Source organism: Crocodylus siamensis, chromosome 4, assembly GCF_052110815.1.
Source record: "Crocodylus siamensis isolate JL-2025a chromosome 4, ASM5211081v1, whole genome shotgun sequence".
NCBI lineage: Eukaryota > Metazoa > Chordata > Crocodylia > Crocodylidae > Crocodylus > Crocodylus siamensis.
The window spans coordinates 92,794,304-92,810,365 of NC_143398.1; the positions used below are offsets into that span (position 1 = coordinate 92,794,304).

General features: G+C 47.8%; 1 protein-coding gene across 2 annotated transcripts in view; it reads left to right on the top strand.

Annotated features, from left to right (window-relative positions):
• Window positions 1-596: 596 nt before the first annotated feature.
• Window positions 597-16,062, top strand: part of NTN4 (netrin 4) — an 86,058-nt gene continuing 70,592 nt past the window's right edge. Inside the window, exons 1-3 of one of the 2 annotated variants that reach the window (XM_090042880.1) lie at window positions 598-867; window positions 4,975-5,124; window positions 5,210-5,739. In XM_090042880.1, coding sequence (XP_089899006.1) covers window positions 5,266-5,739 — 474 coding nt within the window. In that variant the 5' untranslated portion in view covers window positions 598-867; window positions 4,975-5,124; window positions 5,210-5,265. Of the gene's footprint in view, window positions 868-4,974; window positions 5,125-5,209; window positions 5,740-16,062 lie in introns of both variants that reach the window. The other variant, XM_090042879.1, reaches the window with a different exon arrangement.

Genomic DNA, 16,062 nt, shown 5'->3' on the forward strand with positions numbered 1-16,062 from the left:
TGTCTCACTCACGTATCAAAAGCTGAACGGAGCTGAGCTCTGGGCTCATTTCCACCTTGTGCAATGCCTTAAAACCAGTGTGTTTAACGAGACACGACACCATCATGTCATAAAACACAGGCCAGGGGTCGGCAACGTTTTGGGGCAGAGTGCCCAAAACACCCACAACCTCGCCGCTTAAGACGTCAGTGTGCCAGGGATGGACCCTTGTTGTAGCAGCAGAGCCTTGGCCCCTTCCCTGCGTCTGCCCTGAGGGGCATGCCTTCGGGAGCCACACTCTGGCACGTGCGAGGGGGTCCCCCTCACCCCCCTCCCCGCCTTAGGGGACGCTCTTTAAGGGTACTGGATTTGAATCCCCCCTATATTTAATTCCCTGAGCTGTCCTGGGGGCTGGGGTGGGGCAGTGGGAACTGCAGGAAGGAGCAAGGCGCTGTTTCAGGCCCGGGCCCGGCTGCCAGGGCGGCGCAGGTGAGGGAGCGGGCCGGGCGGCGGCGCCGTGGGGCTCCCCGCCAGAGGGGCGCCGGGCGGGGAGGCAGCGGAGGGGCGGCTGGCGAGCTGGGGCGAGGGGCAGCGGCGGCGGGAAGGATGCCCGGCGGGGCGGTGCAGTACTGCGAGCCGCCGCTCCCAGGCACCAGGCGGCCGCGCCGGGGGCTGTCACCCCTGGGCGGGGAGGCGGGGCGGGCGCGGGCCCCGCAGCCGGGAGCCAGGCAATAAAACGCCGGTGGCGGCGGCGCGGAGCGAGCGGTGCGGCGCCATGCCCCCGCCCCCGCCCTGATCCCTGCCCTTGGCCCGGGCCCGGGCGCGCGGCGATGGCTGCGGGCGCCGGGCTCGCCGTGCTCCTGGGCTGCTGCTCCGCCGTGGCTGCAGGTGGGTCCCGGCCGGACAAAGCGGGGGCTGCGGCGGGCCGGGCCGGGGTGCCCGCGGGGGCGGCGGGGCCGGCGCAGTGCCGCTCTTCTTTAGAAGAAAGAAAGACAAGCTGAGCCCGGGGTGTGCGGGCCAAGTGCTTCCCACCCCGCGGGGTGCAGGGAGCGGCGGGTCGCTGTGGGGAGGCGCCGGGCTTCTCTCTTCCTCTGCGCCCCCTCTCCGCCCTTTCCCTCCCGCCCCGTCCCCTTGGGGGGCTCGTCGTGGCTAAGGCAGCCCCGGCAGCCAAGCCCCGTGAGGAGCAGTCCGCTCCCCAGCCCCCGCTGGCAGGGGGCACCTGCGCTCTGGTGAGCCGTGGCAGGCTTCCCTCCCTCCTCCTCCAGCCCTGCATGGCAGGGGAATTGCTGGAGGCTCCCCGTGTGCCCCTTGGCACTTGCTGTGGGCTGCAAGTATTTCAGGACCGTGAGCATCCAGGAAGGGGGGTGTTCAGCTGGAAGCAAAGGGACATAAGTGGGGGGGACGGGCATGACTGGCAGAGCCGGAGGTGAATGTTGGACCAGGTGGGAAGCCCCTGGCATGCATGGGAGGCAGGGCAGGGCAGTGCACCAGACAGTGAGAACCCGGCGCTGCAGGGGTAGAGGAGGTGACGCTCTTGTTCAGGGCTGCGTGCTGCCCGTCGCATCTGACTCTGAAGGGGAAGGTCGGACGCCTCCATTCTTTCTGAAGCAACTCCTACTTGCAAGCTGATGCACAAGGCAAAGATCTGAAAGCAGATAAGCGTGTCTGGACGCTACTACCCCATAGAGCTGACACCCCAGGGTGCCAGACACAATGCTGGAGTAGCACCTTTACTTTGCAGGGAAGCAGAATTAAGGATGATCACTGCATTCAGGAATGGTGCCCCTCTAGAAAGGAGTTTCCTGTCTAGTGCTCAAAGTGATTATCTTGACAGCAGTAATGTCAAAACCGGTGCACAGATGAGACCAAAGCTTTGAAACCATTCTCATCGCCCTCCCCAAAAGTGAACTTTGAGTAAATACTTTGTCCTTAAAACTTTCCATAGAAGGATTTTTAAACACTTCAGACACTTGGGCATTCATATTTTGTTATATAAACTGTTTATGTAATGTTTCCTGGAGCTGTTTTCAGCTGGAAGGCTGACTGTTGTTTGCTTTTTTTTTAAACAGCCTGTTATGGGGAAATAATACAATGAGTTGCAAAGGTAAAATGTCTTGGAGCAATTGCTTCAACAAAAAAAGTACTGGAACAGGAACCATATGATTTTTTTCCTGGATATTTTAAAGGTGAATCATGGTGCGCACTACATGCGCTTGTTCATCATTACTAAAGACAGCAGATCAGTGGCATGTATACTATATAGGGTTTGAATTAGCATGTACTTAAGTTTGTGTGTGAATGTGGGGAAAGCACCTCTCTTTGGATGTGGAAAAGCTGTCATGAATTTGTGGCTGACAGTGCAGAAATCTTTATGCTTTAATACCAGTATGCTGTCTTGCTTCAGTCTTGTGGTAAACAGCCCTATGCCAGAAAACTGTCACAGCTCATCATCTGCAACACTTTGCATTCATCAGCCTGGGTTTTCTTATTTGGAGAAACATGCCATTTAAAAGGCTTTGCTTTGTCTCCTTGCACTGGCTGAACATGAAATGGCTTTGTGTGTGCCCACAACAAAGGCCTGCCCCATTGAAGTCAAGGGCATAACTCCCATTGACCTCAGTAGACCCATGATTTGACCCCAAATGAGAAAGGAACTACAGGATGGATACCAAGCCCATTAAAATCAATAGAGCTATATGAGTAAGGGCTTGAAGCTGCTGGGTTGAATGGGTTTGAGAGGTGACAAGTAGTCTCAACTCCTATAGACTTCAATGAGAGTTTAGTATTCAGCATCTCATGACAGAACCCAGCCTGGTCAGAGAGCCCTGAAAGGATAGGTCTCTCAAAAGGCTATAGACAAGTGGTTTATTTACACTGCTCATTTGAGGTAGAATGCATTTTGCATCTGAACTGTTGTAGCTCCTTGCGGCAGGACTGCAGATAATATCCTGTCACCAGTGAAATCGTTATTATTGACTTTTTCCATGGGTCCAGGATTTGGGCCTGTATCTCTGTATGCTGTATAATGCTGCACAAAAAAAGATAGTGCTCTGTGTTAACTTTCAAAATCATATTGCAGTTCTGACAAAGCACTCCTATCTCAAGTCTTCCCCGAAGTGCCTTCTTGTAGAGGTAATGAGCTTAAGGTGAAATGGCAGAGGGCACTACAGAAAGTATTCACTTGTTTGCTGGTAATTCCCGTGTGTTGGGTAACTAGCTCAACAACCCAAGAAAGCTATCAACGCTTAAATTAAGCCAGCCCATGGCAGGCCTTGTTGATAATACACATGATAATAGCACATACTTACTGGCCTCTCAGGTGAGCTGTATAGGTTAGTTAATATTTGTATAATACTTTGCAAAGGCCCTCTAGAAGACTGAAGTGTAAACTGAATTTTGCAGTTGTGTTTATTTACTTTTATGGGCATGAGTATGTTTGAATGTGTTCTGTCTTTGAGTTGGGATTGCTTAATTTTAGTTATAGCTTATTCCTGGAGGTGACTTAGTAACATAAGTTTCTTGCTCAGTAACAACTTTCCAAGAGTGTTTATCCAATGAAATTCACCTGTTTAAGTACTTTTATAATACATATATAGACCCAATGTTCCACACACTTTTCCATGTTGTCTGTATAACCTGAATGGGTCATTGTAAGTAGAAAGCTGGAGGAAGATAAATGGCATCATTAAGCCTACCTCTCCAAGTGAAGGGGAGAACCCCAGTGCAGTTATTGCCCTGTAGACAGGAGTTGGATAATTCTAATATCCCCCGGGAAGGATGTATTAGACGTTACGATGAAATGACACTCAGAATTAGCAAAATGTTCCAGAAAGGGAGTGGAGGAGCAGGCATCGTCCGTGTACAAAGCTGGTTATGATAAAGAACATATTATGCATCTAAAATATCTTGATATGCCCATCTTGGAGTCCTTAGAGCCCTTTTGTTTTAAAGGTTAATGGTTATGGGTCATAAAATCCCATTTAATTCCTGAGAAACTGCCAGTTTCTTTACAAATAGATGGAAGGTTTATAATAAAAAAATTACCAAACCATGACTGTAACTGCGAAAGGCTTCATATTGAGTTCGCAGTTTGACTTTTATTTTCTGCTTGGACACTTGAACTGTACGAGTCTTAAAAATCAAAAAGACTTCTAGACAAACCTAAGCAAAAACTAAACAGACTAAATTGCAGGGCAATTCACCAGCACCATTTCAACTGAAAGTTTTTCTTTCAGAGTGGAGAGCGGTGTGGGGTGCTGGCTGCAGATGGAGAGTTTGGGGAAGGGTGTTGACTATTGGAGGGCGTAGGTAGAATGCTGTAAAATATTTTTACCACACTCTTGACTTCACTCAAGCTGAATTAACCTCCAAGTTCAGAGAACTATTATTTGCACAACAGAAACACTAAAGTACATCAACTGGCTCCCCTCCTACAGCTTACCTTTCTTCCTCCTGCCTCATCTGAACCATGGGCAGAGGTACAAGCAGGGTTTGTGCCCTGGGCAGTCCTGGGGGAGAGGTGCTGCTGAGCTCTGGAGGAGCACTGGTTCCAAGCTGTGGGGGTACACAGGAATCTCACCTATGGTGGGGGCTCAAAAACAGTGCCCAATGGTGGTGGCAGCAAGTGCTGCCACCACAGCTACTGCAGTATGATCTGCCCATCCCAGCTGTTGCTCTTAAAGCAGTAGTGGGGTGTCTGTGCACCCAGGTGCTGCTATAAGAGCAACGTTGTGGAATTGCTTTTGCTGCCACAGCATGGACTCTGAGAGGATTTAGGGGGGAGGGGAATCCTGGCACTCCTCCAAAGTTGGTGCCCAGGTCTGGTGCCCTGCTTGCCCATCCCTAGTTCTGCTGCTGCCCAGGTATGCTTGGACCAGCCCATCTCAGTAGTTTTATGACTTTCCTATGACTGCATAGGTCTCCTTTTGGATCTTGGGGTAGGGAGGGCTATTCAACACCTTCCTCAAATACTAAAAATATTTGTGGGATTTTCAGGAAGCTTCACTCCAAACCCACAGGACCCGGGATAGTTCAGAAAGAAGCCTGACTTTCCCTAACATGGAGTAGAAAGAGGAGGCCTTCCATTTCCCACTGCAGTGGTGCCATAGTAAGCCCAGGAGTTACTGGGCTTCATAGTTTACTACGGTATGTGAGGTTTGCACTGTAGGCTGAGCACAAAGCCATGACAGTTGTGTTGCTCTAGATTGACATTGTGTTTTCCTTCACTTAGGGCTGAGCAATGTTGTTGGAGTTGGGTCCCACTGTGAAAAAGCATGCAACCCTAGGATGGGAAACCTAGCTCACGGGCGAAGATTGTGGACAGATACCACATGTGGACTCAACTCCACAGAGTTTTACTGCTCATACAGTGAGAATGCAGACCTGACCTGTAAGCGGCCCAAGTGCAACAAATGCAATGCTGCGTATTCCCACCTGGCTCACTTGCCCTCTGCCATGGCTGACTCTTCTTTCCGATATCCACGCACCTGGTGGCAGTCAGCTGAGGATGTACACAGGGAGAAAATCCAGCTGGATTTAGAAGCTGAATTTTACTTCACTCACTTAATCATGGTGTTCAGGTCACCAAGGCCAGCAGCAATGGTTCTAGAGCGATCTCAGGATTTTGGGAAAACATGGAAGCCTTACAAATATTTTGCCACTAACTGTTCAGCAACCTTTGGCCTAGAAGATGATGCGACAAAGAAAGGAACAATTTGCACTTCTAGATACTCAAGTCCCTTTCCCTGCACTGGAGGAGAGGTAAGTTCACTCGTATTTTAAATCAATGCTGACAAATAAGTTGAACTGGGGCTTACAGTTGCTTCAGACCATCTATATCTCTACTCCATTTTAGAGTAGTTTTACAATTTCATTTTTCTATTATCATAAATGTTTCTGTCTTTCTTGGTGCTTTGTGGAAAAACCTACACAAACTGCAAGGTACCTGAGAGTAATGGCAATCACAAAGGTACTGTTAATTCTACAAAATGAACACATAGGCAAGAGAGAGGTTTTCCCCTCCAATGTCTTTCTAATTCTGAATTTTTACTTATAACAATAGCAAGTCCAAATTTTGATGACAATGTGACTATTGATAAATTGGTGGTGTCCGTGTTTCCTTTAAATATTTATCACTTCTGTCAATGAGTTAGTATCCAAACCAGCTAAAAAGAACTACTAATTGAAATGTCATTTTATTATGTAAATGTAATTCTGTAGAAGAAAGAAATGCTAGTTAACTAAGAAACCTCACTTCCATACCTCTTTTGTATCTGAGAAATGAAGTAAACCAGAGAAGCAGAATGGCTAAAAGAAAAAAGGAAAAGTTTTATTCCCTAAGTGATGAAAAAAATGGTGTGAAAACGCTAGAATCTTTCCAATACTGCATACAACAGAAAATTTTAAAAGCTGCTCCAGACTGTACTATTTCTGGTTTTTGCTCAAATTGGTAACTCAAGCAGTTTTGAGAGATTCTATCTAGCTAAGACCCATCATGGGGGATGGAGATGTTTCCAGTTCTTCTCACTGGGCTTCCACTTTCCATTAGTGGTGAAGTATCCTCAGTGGAGGGCCTATTAAGATTTTAAAGCCTGCTTTCCCCTAGTGGTATACCAAGAGTTTGAGCTTCAGTTCAAAGTGGTGGTGGTCAGAACTAGAATCATAGAACTGCATTTTGTTTTCCTTTGGAATAAAATAGAAGAATGAATGATAGGCATTAACAAACAGGAAAGTAAATTATTAATTTAGCTATGCTATAGTATTGCTAATTGTTTTCTTTGAGGTAAGATGCCCTGTGTCATGCTGCTGGGGATCACTATCAATCTTTAAGTAAATAAACATCTAAGATGATGGTGGAAAGGTAGGAGAATTCTGCAGAGAGAAATTATCATTTGCTTGTAGACATCTAGGGCCAAAATCCTTCTTTTAGAAGTTCACACTAAGCTCAATAAGAAACCCATAAGACTATCCCAGGACAAAACTCAAAGGATCAAGTATGAATAAATAAGTTGCAGTTTAGTTTCCCCCTGGCTTTGAATTCAAAGGAAGGATTATCTATACAGTTTTCCATCTGTTCTGTTTTCCATAGAAATATTAATTTTGACTCCATATCAGAGCTTAATAGCATTGAAACTTAAAGGATTAGTAACTCTTTTGGTAAACCATTGGTATGCTAGTTCACACCAGCTGAGGATCTATCCCCAAAGTCTAAAAACAAATTGCCATGCTATGTAGCTCATTGTGTCTACAGTTGCTTTCTAACAACAGTCAAGCTATAGTATGAAGACTCCAGGATTAATTCCTGATTTGGTTAAGGCAGTAAGAAGTATCTGATGTTCTCTAATTTATACCTCCTAAGCAAAAAGTCATGTCAAGGCAGCAGGTGCTCTGGTCTGGAGAGAAACTGGTGTGTTCTTTTCAACAAAGAGGCCAAAGCCTCCAGTGTTAAAGTGGTCAGTTGCCCTTGGCATTTATTCCTTTATTACCAATGAATGTTTAAAGTGGGGGCGGGGGCAGCGGAGAGGGCAATGGAAAACTGCACCTCGTCTCCCTCCTCTGATTAAAGCAAACAGCAGATTGTCCCCCATGGGAAAACTGGGATTTGATCTAAGCAGTAGAAGCTGTACTAGGAGCAGCAGGAGGTGCTACACTGGTGAGTTTCTGTAGCTTTTCCACTGGTTTGTGTCCCATTGTCCCAACATAAGGCAATGTACTGTGAAGACATGCAACTGTGACCAGCTCTCCCACTCTTCTGATTGATTATGACCATGGAGTAGAATGGGCTGGTGACGTTTGCAATGGAGAGGGGATTCTATAAACTGCATTGTTTAATGCTTCCATGCTTTAAACAAATTTTGAGTTCAAGAAACTGCCCTTCCAAAATAACTGGCATTTTACGTACGTGGCATACTTCAGTTCCCTACATTTAAACACTGCTTGTATTTACCTGCAAAATAATAACAGCAGCTTTTTGGTAAGCTAATGGCAAGTATGCATGCTTATCAAATTTAATTTATTAGCATGCTACATTCCAGCAGTTACATGTAGCTATTGACAATAAGTATCTCACCCAAAGCAACACCAGAGTTGTGTGCTTTTTCAAATTTTGCAGTGCTTAATCCCACTAAGAATAGCACCTAGTTTTAGATGTATGGAAACAGCAATTTCCCTTGAAATAGTAGTTTCAAATATGCAGTCATCTTAAAATATCCAGTCTGAAAGGGTATTATTTAATTACAACCAAGTTGTCCCACTGTTCTTTAAAGTATTAACTCGGGTGGTTTGTAGGTGACACTTTAAAGCGTGTTAAATGCCTTTTGCACTGCTTTAATGGCATTACTGGTTGCACATTTGGTGGCGTATTGTGCATTAATTCCAGCCGCTGGAGCACATTTGGCAGCTTAATGCGCCTTAAATGACTTTGGGACGCAGCAAATGACTTTGGGGCACTGCAAAGTAAAATGCCTCCAAGGAGTTTTAGTTTCCTACCCTGCAGCTGTGGAGGGAAGCACCAGGCTCCGTGTGGCTCAGAGACTGTGCAGGCAGGCCGGCAGCAGCCTGGGAAGGTAGGATCCACAGAAGGTGAGGGGGGAAAAAAGCAGTGAGCCTAGCCTAATCTTTTTTTTTTTTTTCTTCCCGGGAGCCTTTCTGCCTGCCTGAGCTGTGTGGGGGCCTGGTGCTACCCACCAGGACTGCCCGAGCCAGGTGTCTGTGGGCAGATGCCACATGCAGGAGGGCTGCCTCTGCCACAGAGGGAAGCCCCCCTCTTCCTCCCCACCCTGCAGCTCAGGAAACACTCTGCCTGCCAGCACCTCATTCTCCCCTACCCACCGCTGGACAGGCAGGTAAGGATTGGGCTCTGACACGGCATGACACAGGGATTTACTTCACCCTAAATCGAATCAGTGGTTTTTAAAAAAACACCGCTTCAATTTAGGAAGAATTAAACCCTTGTGTAGTGTAAAAATGCCCATACACTCTCTAACGACTACCAGATTTTTTTCTGCCATAGGACAGCTCCCATACTATGTGACTCCAAACTGCATAGAAGTTTATTTTTTCACCACTTTCTACTATTCAACAGGGGGTTGAATTAGCCTTATGAAGTCCCTACTTCCTAGGATCCTACAAGGTAGGCACTGGGATGCTTGACCTTGTCAAGACCGGGATGTGCTTGACATGGAGAGAGACAAACCTAGGCATCTGTAGAATTGTAAAGTAAAAAAAGAGAGGTGCTGCTGGCATTTAGACACCTCCAGTATAGAGAGATTGCTACTGGGGCCTTCAGGATTGTAATTTTGGACTTGGACTCCTAAATGTCCGAAGTCCCACTTTGGATGTTTAAATCCCTTTTTGAATATAGCCCTTATATTTACTTGGTGTATTTGGTTTTTCTATGTTAAGTGCCAAAGACTGCACTGGCAGACAATGACTTGGGGTCAGTTTGTGACAGGTCTTATACTTCCCTGGGCAGGCTTTGAGTACAGGAAGTGCTCCTTTGCTGGGCCTCTGGGGCTGTGCAGCATAGGTTTGGATGAACATCCTCTGGTAGACATCCTCTGCAGAATGGAGTAGCCGGGTCAATCCACTTTTGCAATGGGTTCCTCGGGGAATGTGCTGTAAGCAGTGGGGGAAAATTATTATACGCGGGGTGGGGGGGGGCGAGGGAGGGGCTGGCCCCACCTGACCCCTGCCCCTCCCTCCCACAGAGCTGTTGCAGGGCCAGCACATGCTGGTGCTGTATGTGGCGGCAGAGATGCAACTGCACGCTGAGCGGTGTTGGGCGCTGTGGGATGGCAGTGCCATGGTGCTGCTGCTGTCACAGGCCATGGTGAAAAGTTTGGGCGGGGGAGGCTAAGCCCCATTAGCCCCGGCCTTCCGCCACCTATAGTATTGAGGCCATTTGTCAAGTGATTCTGCCTACAAATGCCTCTTTGCAACACCTGTGGTTCTGGCCTGAGAGATCTTTTGGCCCTCTTCTTCCCCCAGGGTTTTTGGCATGCATGTCAGTCCATGGCATTTGGAATTGGCTCTGCACTTTACCAGCTCTTGAAATGCCACTGCCTTGGGATGGAAAATGGCAAACAGTTAACAGGGCCAGCTGAGTGGACTCAGTGTCCCAAGTTGTCCCTTTGCAACCTGTGTTGTCCAGTGGAGGAAGCAAAGAACACTACTCCTAGTGAAATCAGAAGAAAGCATATGGACAGAATATAATAACCCAAACTGACATGTGGCCTTGCTACTGGGGCTAGCATCCGTCATGTGAAAAGTTCCATGGGATTTTTAATGCCCACAAGGGGCCAGGCTCTCAGTTTTACATCTGTTCTCTTAAACGGCATGTCCAGCACCATAGCACCTCACTGTTCAGGCCCAGGTTCAGGACTGACACTGCGAGACTAGCTCATTTCTTCAGATTTCTGCAATGTTCTGTTTTTGGGTCCCTAGTCTTTAAATCCAAAGAGCCCATAATTCATTGATGTGAAACAGCAGGAGCGCAATGGGATGACATGGCACCATATCCTGCCCTTACCTGTTTGCTGAATTCCTAGTGTCCCACTTCCTTTGTCACAGTCTATGTTGGCAGGTTGGGAGATGATGATTTCCTGTTCCCAAGTACATTTTTCTTTCAAAATCTTATGAACACTTTTATTTTCTGAAATTAGAGGCAACACAGCACTACTGAGGGTTTCTTACTATCACTTTAAACATGCATGATATATAGGCACACTTTTTTATTATAAATAATAGCTATTTAAAAATGTTTGGGGAAATGAATTATTCTTCTGCTAGAAAGAAATGCCCTTGATCTAGACTTGCAGCTGTTCTCATCAAAACTCTTACTAAACACCCTACCCTGTCTTGTAGGTTTTTGCAGTAGTGTCAGGCTTAGGGGCTATAAAGAGAATTATTCTATGGTTCTGGGGAGAGAGCCAGTTTTTTTTAATAACACTGCCTATGAACAAGCAAGTTCAGTTCTCAGTCTGTCTTATTCTTTGGATGTAGCTCCAAGTTTTGCTTATCTTGTACACTAAACAGGTACTACAAACAGGCCAAATTTGAAAACATAAATCTTCAGGGGGGGAAAATGCTTCCCTGAGGGAAGAATATTTAAATATCATCTTTCTTGCCAATAGAGCAAAAGACTTCCACATATTGTTGGCTGAAATGTCTGTTCCTTTTCTTATACAGTACAGTACAGCCATGTAAACTCACATTTGCAGAGCCATGATTAAAAGACTAACTGAAATCAAATTTTACTTTTTGTGGTACGTATCCAGCAACTGTAAATCTAGAAGTATTTACAAGCTGGCAACATAATCTGGGCATGTCTGTGTTTGATGTATTATTCAAGACTGTTAAAATGAAAAGATCAAGAATTTTTCTGTCTTTCTTGGTAATAGCTTCTTATAGATTTCATAGACATTAGGGCTGGAAGGGACCTGGAAGATCATAGAGTCCAGCCCCCTACCCAAGGGGCAGGAAGTCAGCTGGGGTCATAGGATCTCAGCAAGATAAGCATCCAAATTTCTCTTGAAGGCATTCAGTGTAGGTGCTCGAACCACATCTGGCAGCAGGCTATTCCAGACCTTGGGGGTTCGGACAGTGAAGAAGTTCTTCCTTACGTCCAGCCTGAAACGGTCTTGCAGGAATTTGTAACCGTTCGACCTTGTCATCCCTTGGGGCGCTCTGGTGAACAAACGTTCCCCCAGATCCTGGTGGTCACCCCTGATAAACTTATAGGTGGCCATCAGATAGCCCCTGAGCCTGTGCTTTTCCAGGCTAAAGAGTCCTATAGCTCTCAGCCTATTGTTGTAACGTCTGTTTTCCTGACCTCTGATCATATGTGTGACTCTTTTCTGGGCTCTCTCAAGCTTCTCCACATCCTTTTTGAATTGTGGAGCCCAAAACTGGATGCAGTACTCCAGCTGCGACCTCACCAAGGCCGAGTACAAGGGGAGAATGACGTCCTGGGATTTGCTTGAGAAGCATCTATGGATGCAAGCCAGCGTTTTGGTCGCTTTACTAGCTGCAGCATCGCATTGCAGGCTCATGTTCATCTTGTGGTCAATCATGACCCCCAAGTCCCTTTCATCCGTAGTGCTAACCAATGTAGCACTGCCAAGCCTATAAGGATGCTGCAGGTTTTTCCTCCCAAGGTGGAGAACCTTGCATTTTTTGGTGTTAGACACCATCAGATTCTCATCCACTCATTTCCTGAACCTGTCACAGTCAGCCTGGATTACCCCCCTGTCCTCAGGTGTGGATGCTTTACCCCAGAGTTTGGTATCATCGGCAAACTTGGCCAGTCCACTTCCGACTCCAATGTCCACATCATTAATGAAGATGTTGAACAATATGGGTCCAAGGACAGAGCCTTGGGGGATTCCATGGGTCACAGGACACCTGACGATTGACTTAAGTCAACCACCACCCCCTGGGCCTGACCGTGGAGCCAAATTTCCCAGCCAGCAGATCGTGGTGGACACAAGGCCACAGTTGGCCAGTTTTGCCAAGAGGTGATCATGGGATACCAGATCAAAGGCTTTTTTGAAGTCAAGATATATGACAATCTCCTTTCCCTTGTCCAGGTGATAGGTCACCTGGTCATAAATGGAAATGAGATTGGTCAAGCAAGATTTAATCAGAACAAACCCATGCTGGCTATCCCTCAGGATGTTGCTGTCAGCCAGTCTGTTAAGAATGACCTCTCTGATAATCTTTTCTAAGACATTCCCCAGGATAGAGGTCAGGCTGATGGGCCTATATTTTGCCAGATCCACTTTCCCCCCTTTCTTGAAGATAGGCACCACATTGGCCTTCTTCCACTCTTCAGGTACTTCACCAGAGCACCAGGAGTTCTTGAAAATCCATGCCAGGGGCTGGGCTATGATTCAGGCCAGCTCCTTGAATACCCTGGGGTGTAGATTGTCAGGGCCAGCTGATTCAAAGGTGTACAGCTTCTCAAGGTGTTCCTTCACAAGGTCAGCATTGATGAAGGGCAGGGAATCTCCCTGATTCTGTCCTCCTTGTTCTGTAGTTGACAGAGACGTCCCGTGGGACTGGTGAAAAACTGATGCAAAGTACCCATTTAATAGGTTGTCTTTTTCCTGGGCGTCGGTTGTCAGTTGTCCCATCTGATTTAGCAGGGGTCCAACGTTGCCCTTGCTTTTCCTCCAGCTCCCCACATATCTAAAAAAGGACCTTTTATTATCCTTGATACTTATAGCTAGTTGGAGTTCCATTGCAGCCTTGGCTTTCTGGGTTTGTTCCCTGCAGGACCGGACCAGTGCAGAATAATCCTCCTTGGAAGTAAATCCCATCCTCCATCCTTTGTAGGCCTTTCTTTTTAGTCTCAGGAGGTCCACTGGTTCCCTGGAGAGCCAAGGGGGCTCTGTGCCCTTTTGCTGCCTTTCCTCCAAGATGGAATAGAATAAGCTTGTGCATTGAGGATTGCTCCCTTGAGGAGCAACCACTCTTCCTGAACTCACCTCCTCTTTGGGTTGTGGTCCCTTAGGGCCTTACCGACAAGCCTCCTGAGCTTGTCAAAGTCAGCTTTCCTGAAGTCAAGGACTTCTGTATTGCTGACTAATTTTCTAGCTTTACAGTGGATGGTGAAGGTGATCAGCTCATGGTCGCTGTCGCCCAGCTTCCCAGTGATCATTAGGTCGCTGATTATGTCATCCCTGGTTGCCAGTACCAAGTTGAGCAGAGCTTTACCTCTTGTTGGCCTGTAGACCTCGTGTCAGATAGAGGTCATCCATGCACGAGAGGAAGCTTTGCAACTGCTCGGATTTAGCTGAGCGCTCTTCGCACGGGATGTCTGGGTAGTTGAAGTCTCCCATGACAACCATGGACTGGGAGCGTGCAGTGTCAGCCAATTCCCTGGTGAACTCCTGGTCAAGCTCTTGACTTTGGGTGGGAGGTCTTTAGTAGACTCCTACCACCCTGTCCCCTGTGCCATGTTTCCCATGGATTTTAATCCAGAGAATCTCCAGCCATCCACCCTGGACACCAATATCCGCTTGCAGGGATGCATAGCTCTTCTTGACATAGAGAGCTATGCTCCTGCCCCTTTTGTCCCCTTGATCTCTCCTGTACAGGGTATAGCCATCTATACCCATGGTCCAGTCATGGGTGGAGTCCCACCAGGTCTCTGTTATCCCTATGACAATGTAATTATTTGCATTAAGCAGGAGGACAAGTTCCTCCTGTTTATTCCCCAAGCTCCTGACATTTGAGTACAGGCAGCCAAGTGTCCCCTTGAGGGGCCTTTGCCTTGCCCACAGATTATACAGGGCTGGGGCAAGGGTGGACTCCTTTAAGCATCTTGGCCTGCTGGCTTTGCAAGGGTTGTTCAGCAGGCCAGCAGTGGCAGTAGTCTTCCCATCCCCCAGCAGACTTAGTTTAAAGCCCAGTGGAGCAGGTCAGCCAGTTTGGCTGAAAAGAGCTGCCTCCCCAGCGGAGAGAGGTGGAGGCTGTCCCTTCCCAGCTACTCGCTGCCTCTCACTGAAGAGTGGACTGTGGTCATGGAAGCCAAAGCCTTCTCAATGACACTGGCACCGCAGTCTTTGGTTAACTACCTGAGTCTTCTTCTCCTTCCTCAGCCCGTAGCCCGAGACTGGGAGGACTGAAGAAAACACCACCTGTGCCCCCTGACCCTTTAGCCCTGCTTGCAAATCCCTGTAGCACCTCATGACCCGGCTGGGAGCGCTCCGAGCCGTGTCATTGGTGCCCACATGGATAAGGAGCTTGGGATAGTGGTCAGTGGGCTGGAGGAGTTTAGGGATCTTCTCCACAATGTCTCAGATGCAGGCTCCTGGGAAGCAGCAGACTTTCCGGACTAAGGGGTCAGAGTGGCAGATTGCCTCCTCAGTTCCCCTCAAGATGGAGTCTCCTACAACAAACACTTTTTGTGTTTTGTCTAGGGGAAAGCGGGGCAGTAGCTACAGTAGTGCCCGTGTTGCCTGTGCAAGCTGGCAACTTAGCAGGTTCTGCTGGGGCTGCAAGAGGTTTGTACCTGTTGCATAGCTCCAGCGGGGCAGGGGTCTTTGTGTGGCAGGCCTTGGGGCCCTTGACCACCTTGGTCCATCCCCTTGGGTGGACAGAATGGGAGGTCCCCGAGTCCTTCCTTGTCCTGGAGGGAGACCGTGGTCTACCCTCTGGATCCCAGGGGAGAAGGGCCTGGTAGTAGGAAAGAAAATATACAAAGAAAATCTTGCTTACGACACTTGTTCAAGGAATAGTGACTAGTTAATATGAAGTGAACAAATCCAGTAATTTGGAACTAACAAAGATCTTATTCTCGTGATGTTACATCAGAATGATCTTGAAAGGCAGACATAAAAGAAGCTGGGTCATCTGATTATTAGCAAAATTATCAAGAAACATAAATTTTATCCTTCTCAAACATTTCCAGGCAGACAACAAGGTAGGGTTTCTAAGGAAATCCTGAGGGTCTTGTATAGAGTTTTTTTCCTATTTAACTGTTGGCTTACTTATGCAAACACCCACTGGGCACATCCAGATGAGCTCACATGTGCCTCTTGCAGCAACTCAAAGCCCTTTGAGTTGCTGCAAGAGGCACATGCGGGAACAAAAAAAACCATCCCTGTTTGCAGCATGGGGACAGAATTAGAACCCTGGATATCCAGGGGTCAAAAAATACCCCAAGGGGAAAAAAGTGGGGCTGGGGCCTGGGCCATGCCCTGAAGCAACCAGAGACATGGGTGTTCCACAGAGATGCTCTGGTAGCCAGCCAGAGTGGCTCTATGGCTGGCCTTAGCTCTGGTGCTGAAGCACACTGCCTGTCTGCAGGGAAAGCAGCATGCCAGTCGCAGGGAGCTGGACCTGGGCTCCGTGCGGTAAGTAAGGGGTGGGGGGCTGGAGGACTGGGGAGGGGACCATGGGCCTCTGGCCCCATTCCCTGCCTGCTCCCAGAGTCCCCCCAATGGGTGCCCACTCCAAGTCTTTCCCCATCACTGCAGCTGTCACCCGGGGCTCAGTACTGCTAAGCCTGAGTGGCCTCAGCTGCCCAACACTGAGCAGAGCCACACAGCACCCTGCTGACCCATGCTGCACCCGTAC